The 25,088-nt window shown below is 35.2% G+C and overlaps 1 protein-coding gene across 1 annotated transcript in view; it reads left to right on the top strand.

The window, feature by feature from the left end:
- LOC129270248 (uncharacterized) overlaps positions 1-25,088 on the top strand; it is a 68,193-nt gene that overhangs the window by 28,377 nt on the left and 14,728 nt on the right. Inside the window, exons 19-25 of the mRNA XM_064106037.1 lie at positions 925-1,050; positions 3,474-3,935; positions 6,247-6,351; positions 8,085-8,417; positions 18,828-18,938; positions 20,839-21,019; positions 23,002-23,282. Coding sequence (XP_063962107.1) covers positions 925-1,050; positions 3,474-3,935; positions 6,247-6,351; positions 8,085-8,417; positions 18,828-18,938; positions 20,839-21,019; positions 23,002-23,282 — 1,599 coding nt within the window. The remainder of the gene's footprint in view (positions 1-924; positions 1,051-3,473; positions 3,936-6,246; positions 6,352-8,084; positions 8,418-18,827; positions 18,939-20,838; positions 21,020-23,001; positions 23,283-25,088) is intronic.

Genomic DNA, 25,088 nt, shown 5'->3' with positions numbered 1-25,088 from the left:
GCGGATAATCTGTCCAGATTTTCCTGAACAAGTTTGTATCTTTTCAACGACTAATGATGTACATGTAATAAAAGATAATGTGAGTCTTCATTAAAATCATTATCTTGTTAGGAGTTTAATAGATCTACTCAACTATGGACCATATTTAGACTTGAAGCATATGATATGCATTTATTGGCAATAAGCTCCGTAATGTTTGACTCCATCCTGTAGAAAAATGTTGTTTGACTTTGCGGCATCATATCTGCATGAATTTTTGTTTTGTTGAGACATGATATAGCAGAGACATCACTGTGACTTTAAATTAAGTCCACTTCAAACTGTTTTTGCGATTTCCTTTTTTTAATGAAAGCTGTCAGCACTTACAGTATGTCATTATCAAACAGTTGCCGTAGTAACAGTCACAGACGTGTCAACATTCTAGATGATATATATATATTAATAATATCATCTCCCTGATTAACAGATAATTACCTTTTCTACAGAGAATTTCTTCTATGCATGTGTCATTAGTGAGCTAGAGAGTAATTATATAAGTAACATCTTAGTCCCTGCATTGCAGAGAGGTTTCCATGACATTTACTCTAGCGACAATTGCTCTGATTGAAAATCTGCATGTCAAGCCAGACATAAAATCTAACCTCCAAAACTAAATAAACCCTAATCCTTAGCATTACATTATTCTGAACCAAAAACTCTATCACAATCCAAACTCTAGTCCTAGGATAAGCCCTCTGAAATATTAAGACTGGAGCAAATGTGGCAAGAGTAAATGTCGTGCTACTGCAGAGAGAGACATTTACCATTGTAAATAGGCCATGAATTTGTCTATAGTAAATAAAGAATATTAACTCTGTGCACTACCCTAGGTGGTAGTGATTTGATTTTTTTTCCTGTGCACTCATGTTTCTTTTTCATGTGTAGATTGTGGCGGTAATTACTTTCAGTGCAAAGACTTCACTGCATGTCTCAGCCGTAGTGACGTGTGTGATGGCTTCGTAGATTGCCGAGATGCAAGTGATGAACTATTCTGCCCCGGGATTCCATCGGGTTTGTACATTTTATTTAAAAGGATATCCCACCCAAATGAAAGAAATGTTGTAAACAATATACCTATGAGGATATATTTACCACATTTGTGATGCCATATATGATGCATGGACAGATTTTCTGTTTGATCCACTAGGAAAAATTTCTTAAATGTTTTCTTTTTCAAACGTTTTACTTAAAATGATTAATCAGCATTATGTTATATGTTTATTATAGCCCCAAGCTAAATGGTACTTTTGAGGACACCACAAATTTTTCATGATTAAGTACATCACAAATGAGGGCCACTTCATAAACTATTAATAAATTAATAACTCCAGGGGAGCATTTCATGAAAGGAGTTGTCAGACATTTTATCCGACAAGTCCCGTTTGATCCGACAGTTACCATAGTAACACTGCTTCATAGCCAATCAGCATCAAGGAAAGTTGTCGGATCTGACAACTTGTCGGACAAAAATGTTGATGAATGCTCCCCTGTTCTCAGTAGTAAAATGGAGGGGGGTTCACGACCAAGAACAAATAAGAAAAGGAAAGAGAGAAGGGTGTCGTATGATATTATTTTCTGAATATTATGTAAAAATTTATCGCAAAATTTGATTTTTGTAATCAAAAAGGCATTTTTTAAAATAAATTTTGACCAATACATCATAACTGGCCCCCTCCAAATTTTTGGCTCATTATGCACTCCCTGTTCTTGTGCTTCACTAGAGTTTTCCTGTTTTCAATGTAGTAGGAGTAAATTTCCTAAAATGCTAATCAAATTTCTACAAGCAACATACATGTAACTTGCATTCCAATGCTTTTTTAAAATGAGAAATTCAATCTTCTTCTCTTATTTCAACTTGAACTGATTGGAAAATTCCAGACATGCATAAAGTCTTGCCTAACCAGGGCCCTGGGCACAATTTTTTACAGGAGGTGCTGATTTCAATTTGACAAGCCAAAAAAAGGAGGGGGGGTTCAATACAAAATTAAGGTCATTCTAGTCTGAAGAAATTTGACAAGCCAAAACAAAATATAGATCATATTGGTTATATTTCTCTATTTTTGCACACCTTACATAATTCCAGGGGTGCTGCCTATGGAGAATAACACACGAAGCACCCCCAGGAATTTTTTTATTCAAACTTCCTTATTGTAGAGAAGTGTGAATATTTTATTTCATTTTATAATATTTTATTTCATTTTATAATATATTATAATGGTTCTAGATGTAGAACATAAAGCATATAATCACCTATTGATTTCAGGTGACGAGGCAAGCTGGATGTAGCTATATTTCCAAAGCAAAGCTGAGGAAAGATACCGAGTACATCCAGCTTGCCGAAAAAGTGATAGTTTGTCCATCACCTTCACCCACGGTGATTATTTGCTTACTATCTTTTGGCATTTGTTGGTTGATGAGTAGAAGGGTGCTGATATGTATGCTTCAAGAAATGCCAATTTCTCTACTTATGAATTGTGAAAGAAAGTTTATATACACGTTGTAAGAAATAATGATGTGTCAATTCTTACCGATCTTGCCGAGGTAACTGGGGAAAGGAGTTGAAATCTTGTTTGATCCAATCCAAAAATCAAAATCACTAATCAGACTTCCAAGATACACACACGCGATGCAAAGAAATGCTTCGAAGTGGAGCGAACTACTCGAAATGTAGTTCAACACACAAACGTGTGAGGATATCGGGTAGACGAACTAGTTAGCCAGAATCGCGAATCACAAAGTCCTTAGTTCAATAAAAGATTGCACTTTCCCGTTGTAATAATAACTTGTGGTATGATGTAGATGAACACTGAACAAAAGGTGCGAATTTCCAAAAAGCTGTAGGACTTACGCTCAGTAAAAGTTTATGTAAAATAGTGAAAATTGTATCCAAAATATCATCCAAAAAGTAACATGGCTGCGAGATGGAAAACTCAGGAGCACATGTGTAAAGTGAAGGTTTTGCTAGGTTTTTCCATGTGCGATTAAATGCCTGTGATTGGCTCGCGAAAACAATAAGATGTTCCGTGATTGGAGTAACTAAGAAAAACACTGTTGTTGGCTGTCTCCACAGATGAAATAAATGATGCAATGAAGAATGTCTAAAACGTATCTGCAATGTTGAAACAAGTTGTGACTTGATGAATGAAGAAAACTTTCAAGTCTCTACAACTTCAACAACAAGGAATACAACAATGTAGACTACTAGATTTGTTTAGTTTATTCATCTTTAAAAGAACACACTTTTATTCAATATAAAAACTCAATGGGAATTAATATTTATTTTTACTCCGTCTTTTATAGAAGACATTGGAATTGAAATTGTTAAAAATTGTCTTCACTGTCTTGGAGTAAGGTTTACTAACAATTAGAGTGTCCATGATCAATCTCTTTTGACAAACTGTGTATTATTTTTTGTATGCAATATATCTATGCAGATTTGGTAGTCCTCAACCCAGGAGAGTGCTTCAATCTATCATCACCTTCTTATCCTGGCTATGACAACCTGTTAAACTATATCTGGACTGTAACGGCTGCAGAGGGTTACTCTGGTTTAAGCATAAAATTCATTGCCTTCCGTTTAGAATATAGGTATGATTACTTGTACTTCGGATCGGGCAGTTACGATGGAATATACAAGTATCGACTCACAGGGACTGACGCTATTAATAACTTTGGCTTAGCTTATCCTGGTGGGAGCTACTCTGAAGCATTTCGGAATCCACGACCACATAGCATGGATTCTGGTTTCTGCAGTAACTCCACATCTTACTATGATGGAGAAAGGTTTCCTTATGTAATCCACTTCAAGAGTACAGAGATCTGGCTACAAATGATGACAGACAATAGTGCTACCGATGATGGCTTTGTCTTACAGCTTATCTCTACAGACTTTGAAGGTATGTAAATCCATTATTTTATTTCTTTTCATTTCCACATTTCAATAACAGAAGTATACAAGTGCAGTCCGACCTCTCTTACCCGGCCTCACCTTATCCGGATCTCTCTATTATCCGGACGCACACTTGCCGAGATTTTTTTTTTCAGTTCAATCTAGTACGGGAGGAAATCAGATTGCAATCTAAACTCAATCCTATACGCAAACTCACTTTGATTTCATACATTTTCCAATGTAGTATGCCTAAAGCAACATTATTTTTCAGGAAAATATCTCACTCAAATCACCCAAAGAACTTAGGCAGGATAATTTTCCAGTAAATCGGGGCGCAGTGCAAACATTTCTTCGCATTCTCTCTTTGTTTCCTGGAAAAAACAACACATGTCTCACTAGCTAATGCTAGGCCTCAATACGGACAGCGCCATCTATCATGTTTGAGCCTACAATCAGTATAACAATGGCTGACATTGCGAAGCTGCGATACCTGCCGCGGTGATCTAATTGTATCCATCAAACAGAGTTCGGAGGATACTATGGATTTGGCCTCGTCGCGCCGCCGCGTCCGCCGCAGAGATTTCCTTGTGAGCACTCTATCAGCTGCATTTCTTCTTCAATCATCTTCAAATTTGGCATGAAGGTTGAGTATGGTATAGCAAAGAAGCCTATCGATTTTGGTGTGGGCGGAGACATCGTTGCCATGGTAACAAGAGTTTTTGTGGAAATAGCAGAGATGTCCTTGTGAGCGCTCTACCAGCTGCATTTCTTCTCCGATCATCTTCAAATGTGGCATAAAGGTTGAGTGTGGTATAGCAAAGCCGCCTATCGATTTTGGTGTGGGTGGAGACATCGTTGCCATGGTAACAAGTTTTTGTGGAAATAGCAGAGATGTCCTTGTGAGTGCTCTACCAGCTGCATTTCTTCTCCGATCATCTTCAAATGTGGCATGAAGGTCCATTATGTTAGAGCAAAGTCGCCAATTGATTTTGGTGTGGGCGGAGACATTGTTGCCATGGTAACAAGAGTTTTTGTGGAAATAGCAGAGATTTCCTTGTGAGTGCTCTACTGGCTGCATTTCTTCTCCAATTATCTTCTGATTTGTCATGAAGGTCCATTATGGTAAAGCAAAGCCGCCTAATGATTTTGAAGTGGGTGGAGACATGGTTGCCATGGTAACCATGTTTTTGTGGAAAATTTGGTAAAACCTGTAACTTCTGCTTTTTTTCCAGTTTGTCATAACAGTTGGCACACAGAAGCAATATTAGAAGGTGAAGCAAAGATGCCTATCATTTTTGTCGGGGGGTCTTAGGGTTAGGTTTATAAAATATATCCAGATTACTCTATAATTGTATTCCCCAACAGGTGATATTTGACAATATTTTAGGTTCTGCACAGTCATGCTGCTACGTCATATTATTGCCATCAAATTTGGTACCCACAGGCAAAATGTGGGCAGGGTCATTGTCGCCATGACAATTATATTTATTTGTCAAATATCTGTGTAAGCTCTAAATATCGCAATGACGGATGACACGGTGGGTTCGGGGGATACATGTGCTCGGCCGCGCGACCCGCCGAGCATCTCTAGTTTTAAAACTTAGATTCATCGAGTCATTCATTCTCTTTCTTTCGAGGTATATGCTCAATTTATACCTCAATCATTTTAGCAGGTAAATTATCCAACAGTTTTGGCCATCGTTCGATTTCATTTCCGTAAAAATACTGCCTATAATTTGCACTGACACTGCAGTGAATACTGTCTGTACGCCCACTACATAGTACTACATAGTACAATAGATACGTGTAGCTACCGACGTTGCAGGATCGAGGCAGCAGCTGCGTGTATTTAATATTGGGTCTTCCAGATCCAGATAAATCCGGATTGGTGCTGGTCCCAACGTGTCCGGAGAAGAGAGGTCGGACTGTATAATCAAGTTATGCTTTAGCAAACAAACATCCATCCACCCATTACAAACAAACATCCATCATAATGATGAAAATACATAGCATTATTCCAATTCAAATATGAAATAAATTTAAGTTTTAATTGTTGAAATATTGTTGTTTAATGGTTGGTAACATATTTGTCTAATAGAGAGCAGACAGTTTGTTTTTAAGGACGTTCCACAGTTAAAGTGAAGTCCATGTCATTTTCACCAAATTTTGCAGAGAGTAACTTTGGTATCTATGATCTTATTTTGGTGTACGGTAGAAATCAAGCATTTTGCATTCATATTTCATTGATCTTGATTGTGGGAAATATTTGATTTAAATTCTTTGAATTCTGTATTTTAATGTGCTTCTCTATTCAATAGGTGAAGTGTTTGAGTGTTCAGACACATTGGTTATTCCAGCAAATAAGACATGTGATTTCATTCGTGACTGCCCAACAGGAAATGATGAAGCCGGCTGTTATATTGGTAAATTCCACGTTTTTTAATGGCATTCTCTTTTTGCATGGAATTTGGCATTGTGGTCATATTGCTGTAAATGGGTTTTTATGAATATATTATATTAATGCATGATTTGTATTACGTTTTCTTGTCCATAGCATCATTGGTGTAAATCTGTGATGTCATACAATGTACTATTCAAGTGGGGGATGAAACAATATGCCAACTCCCCCCCCCCCCCCCCCCGAATAATAGGCTCACCACTTGGATTTGCGCCAGGGCATAGCATTTTGTCTGACAGATTTCCAATAAATAACTTGGGTTTGTTTGATCTTGTAGTGTAGTAAATGAAAGAAATGCAAATTTATTAGATGATAACATGAAAATAGCCCCAAACTTTCCAGATTTTAATTTTTAATCACTGTTTAATTTTGTTTTTTATTCTATTGTTTTTTTGGGGGTGAATATATTGATTCCCTGTGTATTTATTTCATTACATGCCCTTAATTTCTTCCTGCCTTATCCTGCAATGTGTTTTGTTTTGTGTGTGTGTGCACTTTCAGCAAGTTTGTTCCTCAGTCACTATACTGCCTTGTGGACATCACATCCACTGGAATGGCTTTATTGTATACATCATTGGGAGAATGCTTAGTTTCACTGAAAACATACAAAAGGGTTTTTATTGTAGTGTCCTATCTTTATTACAAATGTTCTTGCTCCCTAAATTTAGGTTCAAATTGCTAAGTTTCATTGGTGAAAACACGCACACAATTTATCATTTCAGTGTTCTATACCATATACTGTGGGGGTGTTTTGTATCTTGCCTTCGTTTAACTATCCTGTGCTTGGAAAGTATGTCTGTTCTATCACCTGAAGTTATTCAATCCAAAAATGTTTACGTACACCATGACAGTGCAAAGTTGTCCAAAACTTGTCTTTCTTCAGTGAACATATATATTATCAGATGTTAAACATGCTTTATAGTGATAATCTATTTACATTTGTAAAAGTTTATTTTGATCGTGGGATTTTATACAGTTTCAGGACTATCCTGATGATTGTTTTGGCTAAAAGTCAGTTGCGGAATGGTCCATGTGATATGATGTATCATTATCTAAACAAAAATAAAGAAGAATTTACATATTAAAAAAGAGAAGAATTTGATCCTTTGCATCTCTTGAGATCAGTTTGAATGCAGATTGCAAAAACAATTATTTCAGTAAAAAAATGTGAAGGAAAGGTAGTGAAAATCCAGGTAAACAAAAAACCCAAGATCATTATTTAATATAACCTTGCCAACCTGCCATTTGGTCAAAGCAGGGGCGGATCCAGAATTTTCATAAAGAGGGGGAGCGTTTTTGTACAGGAAAAATCAACAACATCCCCCCCAAAAAAAAAAAATTTAGGTGATTTTTGTCAGGAATAATTTGACGAGGGAAAGAAGGGGGTATTCACTACTAAATAGAGGTTATTTCGTTGCAGGAAAAATTTGACAAGCAAAAAAAAATCACCAAATTCTCTACAAAATGGAGGTCATTGTGTTCCAGGAAAAATTGACCAGCAAAAAAAAGGTCCTCACTTGAGTAAGTATGAGCAAGACATATCTCCCTTTTAAATATTTGGTATGACACCCAAAAGGGGGAATCTTGGACTGGATGTGCCCCGACTTGGATCCGCCGCTGCATAGGACAAAGACATCCTTCCCTCCTTGTTTGAATATTATCATCATAGTTTTTGCTGTTTTTTGTTTTTTTTTGTAGAATTTGAACTATCGTCAGATTCTGTGGACCAACTTCAGTGGGAAAATTACCCAGATGACAAGGCAGTGACTGTCTGGCGCATCACAAATACAATTGGTTACGGTGGCTTCAAGATTAGTGGTATACAGTTGCTGTTGAGTGAGAATAGCTCTTTAGTCATAGGGCTCGGGTCAGATGCTACCCAAGATGCAACAAAGGCTGTGGTCTTATCTCATAACTCTCCCCAGGGGTTGGATTTAGTCTTCGACTCAGATGTTTTATGGGTTCGCCTGCAAATTAATGCATATACTTATGCTGGCTTCGTCTTCCAGGTTCAACCTTTCAATGTAACAGGTATGTGTAAGAGTATTAAGAATTTTAGCATGAAATAAGAACAAGATAGACATGAAAATCACTAATGGAAAATCATTAAATCTTTTGATTTTGGTATATGATGTAGTTATACATATATGTGAATTGCGACCCCAACAATAGGTCTCCCACAATGCATTTTAAGATTTTTAATGAGGTTGAAAAAGAACAACATCCTAAGCTTTTAAATGACGCATTACTTGTCAACAAAAACCGACACATGTACTTGATTGAATGCAGAAGTTCAGTGAGAACTTCATAAAATCAAGTAAAAAAAAGTTTTGGGTTCAATCAAGCATGAGACATGCACATTATACAATCTTAGTGAAAATTCCAAGAGGTCTGTATAAAGTTATATTTTTTTTTTTTCAATTTGCTAAAAATGCAAAAGAAATGTATGAGAAATGTACCACACAGTTTTTCTCCTTTCTTCCTTGACAAAACGTGAAAATGAGCATTTCTGCGCAAACTGATTTCTGCGAGCTTTACAAAAATGGACAGTGCTCACTCAAGTGTAACATTCTGTCAAATGTTTACTTTCATTTGATAGATGAGACCCAAACCCAAGAATATATGTGAAGAAATTATCCTATGTTGTATACTTTTTAATTCCCAGGACTTTTCATTGATACGCACTGTAAATACATATATATATATATATATATATATATATATATATATTTATATATATTTATATCAAGAAAGGGAGAGAGAGAGTGAGAGAATGATAGACGGAGAGAGAGACAGACAAAGAAATGGAGAGTCGGGTTGAAACTTTCACGCCTTTTCCAACAAAATCTATTCAAGTCCACAAATCTTGATTAGTACAAACTGTCTTTATCAAGTAATAATCATATATACAGTGCGTCCAGAAAAACTGTGCATTCTTGAAATGGCTGCCAATTAAAGAATATATCACTTTGGGGAAAACACCTACATATATGAAAGCCAATAAAGTCAACTTTTAAATGGCACCAAAAGTTGGAAAACTATTCATGCTTGAGTGAGCACTACCCACTTAAAGGACAAGTCCACCTCAACAAAAAGTTGATTTGAATAAAAAGAGAAAAATCCAACAAGCATAACAATGAAAATTTCATCAAAATCGGATGTAAAATAAGAAAGTTATGACATTTTAAAGTTTCGCTTAATTTTACAAAACAGTTATATGCACATCCTGGCTGGTATGCAAATGAGGAGACTATGATGTCATCCACTCACTATTTCTTTTGTATTTTATTTTATGAAATATGAAATATTCTAATTTTCTTCTCATTGTCAAGTGATACAACGATTAATTCCTCTTTGAACATGTGGAATTAGCATTGTTTAATACTATATGGTTCAGTCAAGTTGGTCCTTATTGTCAAATCTATAAAAAATGAAATATTGTATAATTCAAACAATAAAAAACAAAAGAAATAGTGAGTGGTGGACATCATCGACTGACTCACCTAGTTGTGCATATCACTGTTTTGTGAAAAATAAGCGAAACTTTAAAATGTCATAACTTTCTTATTTTACATCCGATTTTGATGAAATTTTCAGCACTATGCTAGTTTGATTTTTTCTATTTATTAAAGTCAGCATTTTCCTGGGGTGGACTTGACCTTTAAACAAAGGGTATGAAAATAAGGCTGGGCATGAATTAGCCTTCCAATTTCTGTCAGATTTTGAGAGGCAAATCCTTTGGAACTTGCAAAGTTAAGGGTGTTGTAATTAATTAATGATCAATCGTAAACAGTTTTTGTCTCACCTGCATAGCAGAGTATAGGCGCCGCTTTTCTGACGGCGGCGGCGTCAACACCAAATCTTAACCAAAGGTTAAGTTTTTGAAATAACATAACGTAGAAAGTATATGGACCTAATTCATGAAACTTTGCCATAAGGTTAATGAAGTACTACTGAACATCCTGCCTGAGTTTCATGTCACATGACTAAGGTCAAAGGTCATTTAGGATCAATGAACTTTGACCATGTTGGGGGAATCAACATTAAAATCTTAACCCAAGGTTAAGTTTTTGAAAATGTCATCATAACTTAGAAAATATATAGACCTAGTTCATGAAACTTGGATATAAGGTTAATCAAGTATCACTGAACATCCTGCATGAGTTTTACGTCACATGACTAAGGTCAAGGTCATTTAGGGTCAATGAACTTTGGCCAAATTGGGGGTATTTGTTAAATTACCATCATAACTTTGAAAGTATATTGGTCTAGTTCATAAAACTTGGAAATAAGAGTAATCAAGTATCACTGAACATCCTTTGCGCATTTCAGGTCACATGACCAAGGTCAAAGGTCAATGAACTTTGGCCATAATGGGGTTATCTGTTGAATTACCATCATAACTTTGAAAGCTTATGGATCTGATTCATGAAACTTGGACATAAGAGTAATCAAGTATCACTGAACATCCTTTGCAAGTTTCAGGTCACATGATTAATGTCAAAGGTCATTTAGGGTCAATGAACTTTGGCCAAATTGGGGGTATTTGTTGAATTACCATCATAACTTTGAAAGTATATTGGTCTAGTTCATAAAACTTGGACATAAGAGTAATCAAGTATCACTGAACATCCTGCATGAGTTTTACGTCACATGACTAAGGTCAAGGTCATTTAGGGTCAATGAACTTTGGCCAAATTGGGGGTATTTGTTAAATTACCATCATAACTTTGAAAGTATATTGGTCTAGTTCATAAAACTTGGAAATAAGAGTAATCAAGTATCACTGAACATCCTTTGCGCATTTCAGGTCACATGACCAAGGTCAAAGGTCAATGAACTTTGGCCATAATGGGGTTATCTGTTGAATTACCATCATAACTTTGAAAGCTTATGGATCTGATTCATGAAACTTGGACATAAGAGTAATCAAGTATCACTGAACATCCTTTGCAAGTTTCAGGTCACATGATTAATGTCAAAGGTCATTTAGGGTCAATGAACTTTGGCCAAATTGGGGGTATTTGTTGAATTACCATCATAACTTTGAAAGTATATTGGTCTAGTTCATAAAACTTGGACATAAGAGTAATCAAGTATCACTGAACATCCTGTGCGCATTTCAGGTCACATGACCAAGGTCAAAGGTCAATGAACTTTGGCCTTAATGGGGGTATCTGTTGAATTACCATCATAAATTTGAAAGTATATATATTGGTCTAGTTCGTGAAACTTAGACATAAGAGTAATCAAGTATCACTGAACATCCTGTGCGAGTTTCAGGTCACATGATCAAGGTCAAAGGTCATGTAAGGTCAATGAACTTTGGCCATGTTAGGGGTATTTGTTGAATTACCATCATATAATTCATAAAATGTGGACATAAGAGTAACCAAGTATCACTGAACATCTTGTGCGAGTTGTAGTAGTTGTCAAAGTCAGCACTGCTGCTATATTGAATCGCGTGATGCAGGTGAGACCGCCAGAGGCATTCCACTTGTTGGTTGTTTAATTATAAATTGTTGAATTGAACTTAATGCATGAGTGAACACAAATTGCAATTTTTCGGACAGCATTTTAACTTTATTATGTGGATCTCAGCAATGTGTTTATGGGAGTCTGGAGGATAGGGGGTGAGATTGGACTTAGTGGGAGAAGTAGGTTGATGGAATAAGGGTCAACAGAACATTTAGGCCCCCCCCCCCTCCTGTTGAGAGACTGATTGCTATTACATGTAGGGCCTAGGCATGAAGTCCAGAACAGAATGTGGATTTAATGATAAATTCTGAAAACTGGGGCATCAACTTTTACCTACATGTATCAATCATTTAATCAACAATTTATCAATAAATCGACTCAATCAATGTGCAATGTGATCAATCAAACAGTTTGTTCAACAAAAAAATTCATAAATAATCATCATCAGCAGTGGCGTACCGTGGGTCACGGCATTGGGGGGGCACCAGCAAAAATTTTGAGTCACCTAGTGAGCGCGCTTCGCACGCTCAGTTGCTAGGTATGCTAACCTAATAGAGACATGTTAAGGACAGTGTCATTAAACGGATATGTATGTCACTGATCACATAATGCGAGCGCGAAGCGCGAGCTGAAAATTTTGATATTCAGACCTAAAAAAGGGACATGATAAGAAAATTTTTGTAATCATGATGTGTACCTGTCTCGCTAAACAAACAATGCGAGCGCGAAGCGCAAGCTGAAATTTTTGTATATATTGACCCCAAACGGACATTTTAGGGACTATATTTTAGGAATCTATTAAGAGTATACATATCTCACCATAGTATCTAATGCGAGTGCCAAGCGCTTGCTGATTTTGTTAGAATTATATGCATCCAAACACATAAAGCACGTGTAGTCATTGTAATCATGATTAACATGCGCATCTCACTAATCAAATATTGCGAGATGAAAATTTAGGAAATTCAGACCTGAATAGGGACATTTTAAGGCTTTTTTGTAGGAATTCACGAAGACCATACAAATTTTCATTAACCAAATGAAGCAAGCGCGAAGCGCGAGCTGAAATTTTTGTATATATTGACCCCAAACATGGATATTTTAAGGACTATTTTTTAAAAGAATCCATTAAGAGTACACATATCTCACCATAGTCATCTAATGCGAGTGCCAAGTGCATGCTGATTTTGTTAGAATTACACCTAAAGACATACTTTTTGTAGTAATTGTAGTCATGATTATCATGCGCATCTCAATAGTCAAATATAGGAAATTCACACCTGAAGAGTGGCATTCTAAGGCTTGTTTGTAGGAATTCAAGTAGACCATGCGTATTTCACTAACCAAATGATGTGAGCGCACGCTGTAATTTTTGATATGCAGATCAGAAAAAGGGACATTTTAAGGACTGATTTTAGGAATTCATGAAGAGCAGACATATCTCACTAATCCACTAATGCGAACGGAAGCACGGACGGGAAATGTTTTATATTAAGACCTTAAAATGATATTTTACTACATAAAACAATAATAATTCGAAGTGCGAGGAAATATATTTGGTGTATATTGACTTGAAAACGGGAGGTTTTAGTACAACAGGATTATATATCTCGTTAAACAGACAATGCGAGCATCAGGAACAATGAAGACCATAGGCCCTGAGCAAATTATGTTTCATAAAGTTATGATTTTTTTTTAGTTTAATGTAATATAACATAACATAATTATAATATAATATAACATAATTAATAAGTTCTTCCTTCCCACTACGTTTCTCTCACTTTCTCCCTCTTTTTCTCTGTCTCCCCGTTTTTTTGTTTTTTTGGGGGCCAGCCGATTGGGGGGGCACGTGCCCCCCCCCCCCCCCCCCCCCCCCCCCCCGTAGTTACGCCACTGATCATCGGTACATTTCTTGGTAATCATTCAATGAAAAAAAAACTGACCATCAGCCACCCGTTACTTGGCAGTTAAGTTTTGAAAAAGCTACCATCCAGGAAGTAAGACAGAGAGAGAGAGAGGGAGCCGGGGAAAGGGAGGTGGAGGGGGTACATATGACCTGTAAATGGACACTAAGAAGAGGAATGCCCTTTTAACCAAGTCTTACCATATCTCGCCCTCTTGCTTGTAACAGGTACCATCACATTACTCTGACTCTCATGAACACACTGCTGAGGTCCACAAGTTAAAGGACAAGTCCACCCCAACAAAAAGTTGATTTGAATAAAAAGAAAAAAATCCAACAAGCATAATGCTGAAAATTTCATCAAAATCGGATGTAAAATAAGAAAGTTATGACATTTTTAAGTTTCACTTAATTTCACAAAACAGTTCTATGCACATCCTGGTCAGTATGCAAATGAGGGAACTGAACATCACTCACTATTTCTTTTGTATTTTATTATAGTAGGGGTGGGCAAATGACAATTTTTTTTACGGGTGGATTCTATGGCCATTTTTGCCGCTGAACACGAGGTTTGATTATTGGTTCCCGCCATTTTTCAAAAAAATTGCCTTTTTGCCATATTTTTATATATAATGGCGTATAATGGGTGCTGAGTTCAAGTATCTCAATATATAAGTCATTGGATGTATAGGCATGGTGAGAAATGGCTATTTTGCCATATTTCTTAACATTAAACAGCATAAAAGGGGTGTGTGATATGTTATGTTTTTGACGGTGCTGAGTATATTTGAATATCTGCATATACATAGGCCATATTGGATGTATGGGCATGGTGAAAAATTATTATTTTCCCGCCATTTAAAAAAAAATGGCGGGAAATGGCCATATTTTTACATTAAACAGCATAAAAGTGGTGTGTGATAATATGTCTCTATGTTTTTGAAGGTGCTGAGTTGAAATATATGCATTCTTAAGACATTGAGGTACAGGCATGGTGAGAAATGGTAAGATCAACACTGTAAGAAAACATAAATACAAATAGTGAATTTCATATGGTTAGTAAATTCATTATTATAGTTATGAACAAAAAATAATCAAAGATTTAATTATCTGCCGACCAGCTGCTTTAATGAACTAATGTTGAAAATACATAGACCTACAGTTGATATGAATAATCTGAAAGCAGACCACATCACCATAACTGGACCTTCAGGTAAAAGGACATCCTTGACTACAGGTTATGTGGGAAATTTGATTAATAATGGTCAGGATGGGGCTGATCGAAGCTTATGAGTTCAGGCTCAAGTGTTTTATAGCCATTCTTGCCAACTGCACAGTTGATGAATTGAAATCAGAAATAGACTTTTGGATGACAAATCGAGCTGCTGACTGAAGTGGTTCTTCAGACTTTTGGAGTAGACCCTACTAAAATCCTAAAATGCTGTGCTCATATAATATTGGGTATAGATCATGCAATATATACAGTGCTGAGGAACATAGAACAGAAGACTGGCATCCACCAGTTACTGGAGGTATCAGCAGGGGAGAGGATCTTTTTATCTCCAGGATCTTCAATCCATACACTAGGGTTGATCGCAATCTCCAAGTTATTGTATCCTAGCCATGCTCAGCAATTAATATCCCTCTACAATGACTTTAAATCTTGGATGGAAGATAACAATATTCAGTGCCAAGGATTCAAAGGATTTAGAGCCAATAGATTTGGTAGAATCGCAGAACTTAATAAGGAGTATCTGTCATGGCATGAATCCATCCTAGCTTTCTTCAATGCAGTTGTGGACACCAACAACAACAAACTTGTTCTTGAAATGGCTACATTCATTTAGAATGAGTGGTTCACATGCTGTTGAGAAATTTACACAGTGATGGGTTATCTTATCATCTCCCCGATGAAAGAACTGCTGGGCATCGACTAGATGGGTGAGTAGAATGCTGGGGATAGAACATGGCAGGAGCTTCTTTGAGGAAAAACTAGACGGGTAAGAAAAAATTATGGCGGGCAAGAGAGAAGAAACAGGATCTGAAAGGGATAGGCTGGTTGCTGCTGTGATTGAGGAAGTTATTAATACAGTGAAGAGCCAGATGTCCAAGACCAATTACTTCATTTAAAAAAATGTATGGTGATGACGATGATGGCATGATGTATGCTCCTTTTACCAACTTAGGATGTGAGTCTGAATTTTCAAAGCTAGAGCACAGAATCAAAGTTTCTGGTGGAAGTTCTTCTGTCCATACTCCGAAAAAAAATCCGCTGGCATCTGATGGTCTTCTGGTACACCCTGAATTTGAAAGGAAGGAAAGGTGGAAGTGGGCTCGTTATTCTGAAGAGGTGAACACAGTATAGAAGCTCGAAGCAGACTTTATTGCAACTGTTGAATCTGCAAAGAAACTTACACTGCATAATGAGGAGTTAAAGAAGAAGAAAGCTAGTAAAACTCTAACAATCTTAGAAAGATTCAAAGACCATAATGGCCCACTGACTCTAAACAACCTAGACATGTTAGCAAGTCTCACAGAAAACAGCTTTCTAATAAATAGCATGAACACATAAATATAAATTCATACAATAGGTACAGCTGCATGCCTATTGGATTTTTATGAACGCAAACTGCAGATTTGTGCCCATTTATCACCCCAAGATTTTAAAAAGATGCAGATTTCCCCCCCCAAAAAAAAAATGGTGGAACAGATTTTATTTATCGATTGTTGGATTCAGTGGCCATGAAGACATTTATTTAGACATGTAATAAACTACAGATGAATGAATAATTAAGGTTTTAAGTACAAAAATTGCAGGTTTGAGGGCAATTTATACAAAAAATGACCAAAAGTGCTGTTTTTCACTCCAAAACGTTATTTTGAATGACCCAACTTATCCGATTCATGTATTTTTGTGCTCAGTGACCATGAAAACATTTAGTTAGACATGTAACAAACTACAGATGAATGAATTATTAAGGTTTTATGTACAAAAATTGTGATTTGAGGGCAGTTTTTACCAAATATGACCCAAAAATGCTGATTTTCACCCAAAAATGTCATTTTGAATGACCTACTTATCCAATTCATGTACTTTTGTGCTCAGTGACCATGAAAACATATAGTTAGATATGTTGCAAGCCTTATTTGTATAGATATTTAAAATCGCTCGGAACCAATATCAGACGTGTTCTAAAACAAAAATACTTATCAGATTTGTGTTCACCAGCCAAAATTGCAACAGAATCCACTCGTTTGAAATTTAATTTTCCCAAATAAGGTTTTATTTGCCCCCCCCCCCTAATTATAGGAAATAAATATTCTAATTTTCTCCCTATTGTCCTGTGAAACAATGTTTTATTTCTACCTGAACATGTGAAATTACCATTGTTTAACATTTATGGGTCAGTCAAGTTTGTCCTTATTGTTAAATCTGTACAAATTGAAATAATGTATAATTCAAACAATAAAAAACAAAAGAAATAGTGAGTGAGGGACATCATCAATTGTCTCATTTGCATGTGACTAAATTGTGCAGATAACTATTTTGTGAAAAATAAGCGAAACTTTAAAATGTCATAACTTTTTTTATTTCACATCAGATTTTGATGAAATTTTCAGCATATTGCTTGTCTGATTTTTTTATATTGATTAAAATCAAAAATTTTCTGAGGTGGACTTGACCTTTAAACTTAAAATGCTACACTTAAATCACAATTCCTGTTCACTCATGCATTAAATTTCAATTTATTAACTTGTGAAATTTGCCTAAGAAACCAAAACTTATCTCACTCATTAATTTAGCATAACAACCTTTGCTTTGCAAGTTCCAAAGGACTAACCTTTCAAAAAACTGGAAGGCTAATTCCTGCCCAGCCTAGCCAGGAGAAGAGAATTAGGGGGAGGGGTAGAGATGGAGGGAGGGTGGCTAAATGTTCTATTGACCTTTATCCAGTCAACCTACTTCACCGACTTAAGTCCTATCTTACCCCCTATTCTCCTGACTGACATGAACACATTGCTGAGATCCACAAAGTCAAAATACTGCACTGAAATGATCACTCATGCATTCAATTTAATAACTCATGAAATTTTCTCAAGCAACAAACTGATCACAATTGATCATTAATTCATCAAAAACCCTCAAGTTGGCAAGTTAAAAAAAAGACGAAAGAAATTGGAAGGCTTTTTCCTGCCTAGCCTCATTTTCATACCCTTTGTTTAAGTGGGCAGTGTTCACTCAAGCATTATTCATGCTTTCATGCTTTCCAACTTTTGGTGTCATTTGAAAGTTGACTTTATTTGCTTTCCATTTAAATGTCTTTCCCTAAAAAGTGATATATTTTTTATTTGGCAGCCATTTCAAAAGTGTATAGTTTTTTGGGGATGCACTGTACATGTATATATGAAATTATAGTTTGAAAAACAAATATTTGAGTTGGTATTTGGTAATGTCATGAGCAAGTTTATTCATATACTTCTGTGAATGTTTTTGAACAGACAAGCTCTCCCTTGTTTGAAGTTAAAGTTCTGATGACCTTACACACTCTATTACAAATCAAAGTATGTCATCTATCCTTTTAGCAGTGAATTGAACATGCAAATATTTTTTGCATATCTTTTTTCACAAAATAATACATCAAAAGCTTCACTTTTTTAATTCTCATCTGATTTTGATGGAATTTTGAACTGTTTCACTTTCATGTTTTCAGTCTTTCTATTGAAAACAACTTGTGTGGAATTCCTCATAATATACGCTTCAATCTGTCTTTGTTTTCAAGTATTTTATGCCTTTTCACATGGTTATGAACTTTTTAAAAAATCAATGAATACACCCCTAATAATTTCTTTTTATTTCAGAATAAGAAAGTGGATAGTGAATGATTCATAATCGTTCTGTGTATCAATGCAGCTTTAATTTTATCCGAAAAAGATGTGAACAAAGTCACAAAAAATAAACATCTTAATTGCAAAAAGTCCTATATATTGTATTTATGCACTAAATTTTGATAGTGTTTTAAAAGTGTTCTCATGACAATTCTTTCATGTTTGCATGACAGGAGGCCCATTGCTTTGCAGCCAAGGCCATGTAAACATCAGCAGCAATGGTGTCTGTGATGGACAAGTTCAATGCGTTGATCGCAATGATGAAAAGAATTGCAACGATCCTCGTAAGTCAAAATTACCATGGCACATTTTAATCCTACATTAAGTTTAATGTGTACTTTCATAAAAGATGATTTACATTGCATCCAGAGTAGTTGAAAAAGAGTTGAAATAATTTTTTGAATTTTTATTGATTGTGGTAATTTCCTAGTGGTGACTTGCAGGGTTTGGTATTGCAGGGAATGATTTTCCTGGTATCGCATTGCAATTTGTTCCACTTTTTTAGCTCATCCAGCCCAAAGGGCCAGATGAGCTTATGCCGTGGCGTGGCATCCGTCGTCCGTCCACAATTTCAAAATGCTTCTTCTTTGCCATTTCAAGTCCGATTTCAATTCTATTTGCTTTATATGATAGCACGAGGTAGGGGATTCAAAACTTCTACACAGAATTTTGAAACTCATTAAATATGCTAATTTATGCGCATTTTTCAAAATTCACAAAAAATGCTTCTTCTTTATTTGTTGACCGATTTTGATTTTTTTTTCCTTCCATCTGGTAGAGCTTCATGAGGTTCACCAAACTTCTACACAGAATTTTTACATTTGGTGTAGAAAATTATTTATGGTAATTTATGAGAAATTCATAAATCACAGAAAATGCCTCCTTTATTTGTTGACTGAATTTCAAAATGCTTCTTCTTCGTCATTTCATGTCTGATACCAATTCTGTTTGCTTTATATGATAGCATTAGGTGGGGGATTCAAAAATTCTACACAGAATTTTGGAACTCATATTTATGCGTATTTTTATAAATTTACATAAAATGCTTCTTCTTCAATTGTTGACCGATTTTGATTTTTTTTTCTTCCATCTGGTAGAACTTCATGAGGTTCACCAAACTTTTACACAGAATTTAGAAATTTTCAGTAGAAAATTATTTATGCTAATTTATGTGAAATTTATTCACAAATCACAGAAAAATGCCTATTCTTTATTTGTTGACCGATTTTTATTTGTTTTTTCTTCCATCTGCTAGAGCTGCATGAGGTTCACCAAATTTGTACACAAAATTTTGAAATTTTGTCTAGAAAATTATTTATGCAAAATTTATTCATAAATCACAAAAAATGCTTTTTCTTCTTCATTTGTTGATCAACTTCAATTTTGTTTGATATATATGATAGCTCGAGGTGGTGATACAAAATTTCATCACAGAATTTTGAAAATCATTAAATATGCTAATTTATTCATATATTTTTAAAACTCACAACAAATATTTATTTGTTGATTGATTTTGATTATTTTTGTTCCATCTGAGAGCTACATGAGGTTCACCAAGGTTCTACACAGAGTTTAGAAAGTTTGACTAGAAAATTATTTATGCTTAATTTATATGAAATTTATTCATAGATCACAAAAAATGCTTTTATGTCATTTCTTCATCAATTTCAATTTTATATCCTCAATTTATGACTCCAAATTTATGACTCCAATATAATTCACTACAGTGTCAAACTGCATTGGCTTTCATATCCAACCGGCTTCCCATATGAGATTAGAGAATTTGGTATTCACTGGCTTAAAGATTAATGCCGGTTGTAATGATTTCAAAATCAATCAAATGACCCCCTCCCCCCCCCCCCCTGTGTCTGTTTGCATAATTAAAAAGTATGCTTCTAAGGATTCTAGGAGAAATTGTTTTAATTGCTGAAAAATAAGCAAAATAAAAAATATGGGATTCCAGCTAGTTAAAAGTTGTTGTTCTTATCTGTGTTAACGATCTACAGTGTGATTGTTTTTCAGGTTAGGATATCATGATTTCAGTATTTTGTTTATGGAATTGTACCAGATTTAGATCCACGATGCTCTATTGACAATTTACCTTACAAACATGCTCCTGAAACCGGTGTTTACTACAACTGCTTTTATTTATTTTTATATTCCATTGTTTTGTTCTATGAATAGTTCTTCCTGATGATTGCGGATTGCGACCTGCTTTGGATGTCCATCGTGTCACTCATGGTGCAGAGGTTAGCATCCTGGGGGAGTACCCCTGGCACGTAGCATTGTACATCAGCAATGGTACATTTGCATGTGGTGGGAGTATTATTGCCAAGGACTGGATCCTCACTGCAGCACACTGCTTGTAAGTCAGAATTGCATTTTACCAATACATTCATTCATTCATATGCATTTATTTCGTTCATATATTAAAAATAACATTTACAAAACATATTGGAATATACAAGAAATAATTCATGAAATGAGGAGACAGCTTAGAAGCCTTATGGGTGCTACATGTATCTGCCACCAATAGAACAAAATACAAATTAATACAAAAAAACTTACAATATACAACACCTAAAAAACTTGAATATGTAACATAAACAAAGCAACGATAAAGCCTGTAATATAGAAAATGAATTAAGTAGTGTAGTTGTCAGTTAAATATGATTTTAGTCTCCTTTTGAAAACGGGAAGGGAAGGGCTATCTTTTATATATAAAGGAAGGTTATTCCAAATGATTGGACCTTTGAAAAAAATAGATTTATTAGCAACATTAGTTATCGTCAATGGTAAGTGAAAATGATGTGTACACAACCTGCATAAGGTCAACTTTTAATTTTCTCCTCAATTGGCAACAATCTTGAATTCTCTATCACCATAATTTTTTTTTTTTTTAATCAATATGATATTTTAAAAAAAAGACACAATTAAGATCTAGAATAGTAGCAACCAAAAGTTGCCAATTTTTATTTAAAGAGTGATTTTACTGTTGCTGTCATCTCATTGCCAAATTAGTGATTTTGGCATTGAGTAAATTGGTAAATGAGCCATTACATGTAGCTCTAGTTTAACCCTAAAAGAGCCGGGTTATTTAGACCCCTCTCACAGCTGGGGGGAGGATTCCGCCCCCCCCCCCCCTTTGCACAGTGGCAGTATGCGATAAAATATACAAGTTGTATGGTTAATTTTTTTAATAATAAGATTTTTCATTTAATGAATTATGCTAATTAATGCATGAAATAAAACTTGTGCTCTAATCAACTATCATACAGCCCCAAAACTGCTTATCACATCCTGATCAAATGTACTTCAGAAAAAAATTGGTATCACAATTTTTTCTTATGTATTTTATGGTTTTTTTAATTTCCTATGTATTTTTTTTTTTTTTTTACTTTTTTACTGTTTTTTGTGGAAATTGTTGGAGACTTAATTCTGATCATAAACAAGACAAAATTAATTAATTTTAATCAGTAAAAGTAGAAAAAAATGATGCATTTATGAATTTTGGCTAAATATACAATTAGCATTAGTACATGAATTCACGTTTTTTAGCAGTTTTTGGTCTGACATGCACTTACATAATGATGCTTAATTTCGCAAACGCGTACCCGGGCATCCCAAATTTGGTCTCAAAAGTCGTGAAAAATATAAGATATGTACTTCAGACCCCCTATATGTGGGACCTTCATAAAATTTTCTGTCTCTGATTTCTTGTTCTTTTGACAGTCTGTAATGTTCTCAAATTACTATGACTTGATCAGTTTATAAAGTAAAGAAAGACTTGAGAAAAATGGGGGTTGGACGTACATAAAGTACGTTTATCATTTTATGGAATTGCCCATTTGTAAATTATGCTGTACTCCAAGTATACCGGTATACATTTCTTTCCCTTCTTTGGGCACTTTATTGGCAACTGAAAGAAATGTGATAGCTGGAAATGACCCATATGTATTCTTGTGAAATTCTCACCATAATACTTCATTAATTATACACTTTGTACACGGTAAAAAAAAACTTTTATCAAAATTTTATACAAGGCTGTTTACTATTTGAATATTACAGTATAGTTTTTTAACAGTTAAACAACCATGCATAATATATTGAGAATTTAATATCAAAATTAAACTTTGTTTAAGATTTTTTCACACCTTCTTAAAACTATTTAAACAACTACTGTAAGGTTCATGTAGGAAACAGTGTTGTATAAAAACCTTAGACAGCATTTCTACTGTGCATGCAGATCTATCCAATATTAGTGTAAACATGGCCTTTGAATTACGTTTCAATTCTAGAATTATTTTCAAAAAATCCTTGGGAATGTGATTGTTTGTCTTGCTGTAGGTATGGACTTGATCCTCCATTTCATATCCAAGCTGGCACTCTCACCTACGGGTTTGACATGGATCCTAACGGCCAAGTGCGTGAGGCAGCCCAGACGTACATCCACCCGTTGTATCTTCCGACGAAGTTTGATAACGATATTGCTCTCATCAAGCTGTCTACTCCCCTCACTTTCACTGATGCTGTGCAGCCAGTATGTTTGCCTGCTGTAAGGGATGATCTTCCGGAAGTTGGTTCTTTCGCCACTTTCACAGGGTGGGGAAGCTTTACCACTTATCAAGGTAGGAATGTTTTCATATCATTTGAAAGCCCTATACCGGCCACACAGAAAAGTAACAGTGCTCATCTTTTGGACTGTGATGTCAAACATTATTCCAAGATGTAAATAACATATGAGGTATTGCCTCGACATAACCAGTTGCGACAAGGCCTGTATTAATGCATGGGTAGAGTTAACAATGTTTCTGGAAGGCTTGATACAGTGCATTTATAATATGTCATCAGCTAAATTCTTTAAGCTACTTAAAATATCCCTTATTCCCAACTCAGAATGATAATAATAACAACTAGAACTGCAATTGTATTACTATTAGAACGATGTGCATGCATTGACGCCTGTGATTTAACAGAGGGCAAGAAACAGAAGGAGATACAAATTCAAAATATTAGAGAGCGCTATTTCATAAAGGAATGGTCACTGATGCGTAAAACGCAGTTGGATTATGTGAAATGATACAATTGGCAAACCCTAAAAATATGACACCAAAAGAAATTAAAACAAGTTATGGTAATTGTTGTTGTTGTTGTTGTTGAATATGATGGCACTCTTCAATCTCTCCAGATTATACGCGCCAGTCGCTTTCGTAAGTAGGACGTCGTCGGCAAAGGAGATCCATACGACGTCAAACCATTGGTGACAATTATATGACATATTAATGTAGATTAGTCACCCATCCACCTATTTTATTAGAAGGTCCTACAAGATTAAATATCTTCGAGGAATAACCCTTTAATCCAAATAGAGAAATTAAATATCGCGTGTGCTGAATGATTGTTCGTGGAAAAGGGCACACCAGCTATCCAATCGGCTACTAGTTATATATTTATAGAATTTCTTACTATCTTCGTTAATGCATTCAGCATATTTTCCTTTTATCTGAAGCATATGAAGATACTTATGGTGGCACGAAGCCCACCAATATTCTTGTTGATACATCCTCTTTCATATCAAAATGTTGAGATTGTGCTTTTATTTCTGCTATTCATAATAAATCTGATTATAACAGTGCATGTGCATTTTTTTACCAAAAACATACAAATTTTGGCCAAAAGTCTGAATTCTTTCCAAAACTATATCAACTGACTTTAAATTGAAGAATAAAGGGATTGTAGTTAATTCTACCAACAAAATAATAAATGATTTTGCATTTTATTAAGGCCTATTTCCATTTTCTGGGTTAAAAATGTGACAGCATGCATAAGTATATCCAAGTCTCTGATATGCAGTAAAAAGCTAATTTTCTGACAATTGAATTTTCAAGTTTGAGACATTATAAGTTTGTGACTAAAAATGATATCAATTTGGAATTTCATCCACTGAATTGTTGTATATTGTGAAAGTTTTCTAGAAATTTTCGAAGCAATCCCCCCATTTTCTTTAGATTTATGGTAAATCATGTATTTAACAAATTTTCAATTTTTTGGAAAAAAATCTCAAAATTTCACTTTTCTTATTAAAATCTCAGCCGAATTACCTTTTCATCACCCATGAATAGTATCAACTTGTAGAAAATTTATTTATCTTTCATATGACACTAATTTTGTTGCAAATAAATGTTTGTGTCGGAATCTATGTACGAAAATCCAAATTCCATGAATATGGCGGCCATTTTGGACGCCATCTTGGATATGAACCCCATGAGAAAATATTTTGTTTTGGGAACATCAAATTTCATTGTCTAGACATCTTAAGGATTACAAAAATGTAGGTTAAAAAAATATATCATTCGGGTGCATGGGAACCCTATCTCTCTCCCCTACTATATCTATTTGTCTATCTATCTATATATACACAACAAAAAAGTAAG

The sequence above is a fragment of the Lytechinus pictus genome, chromosome 10, assembly GCF_037042905.1.
Source record: "Lytechinus pictus isolate F3 Inbred chromosome 10, Lp3.0, whole genome shotgun sequence".
Taxonomy (NCBI): domain Eukaryota; kingdom Metazoa; phylum Echinodermata; class Echinoidea; order Temnopleuroida; family Toxopneustidae; genus Lytechinus; species Lytechinus pictus.
This window is presented reverse-complemented; position numbering and strand designations above follow the sequence as displayed.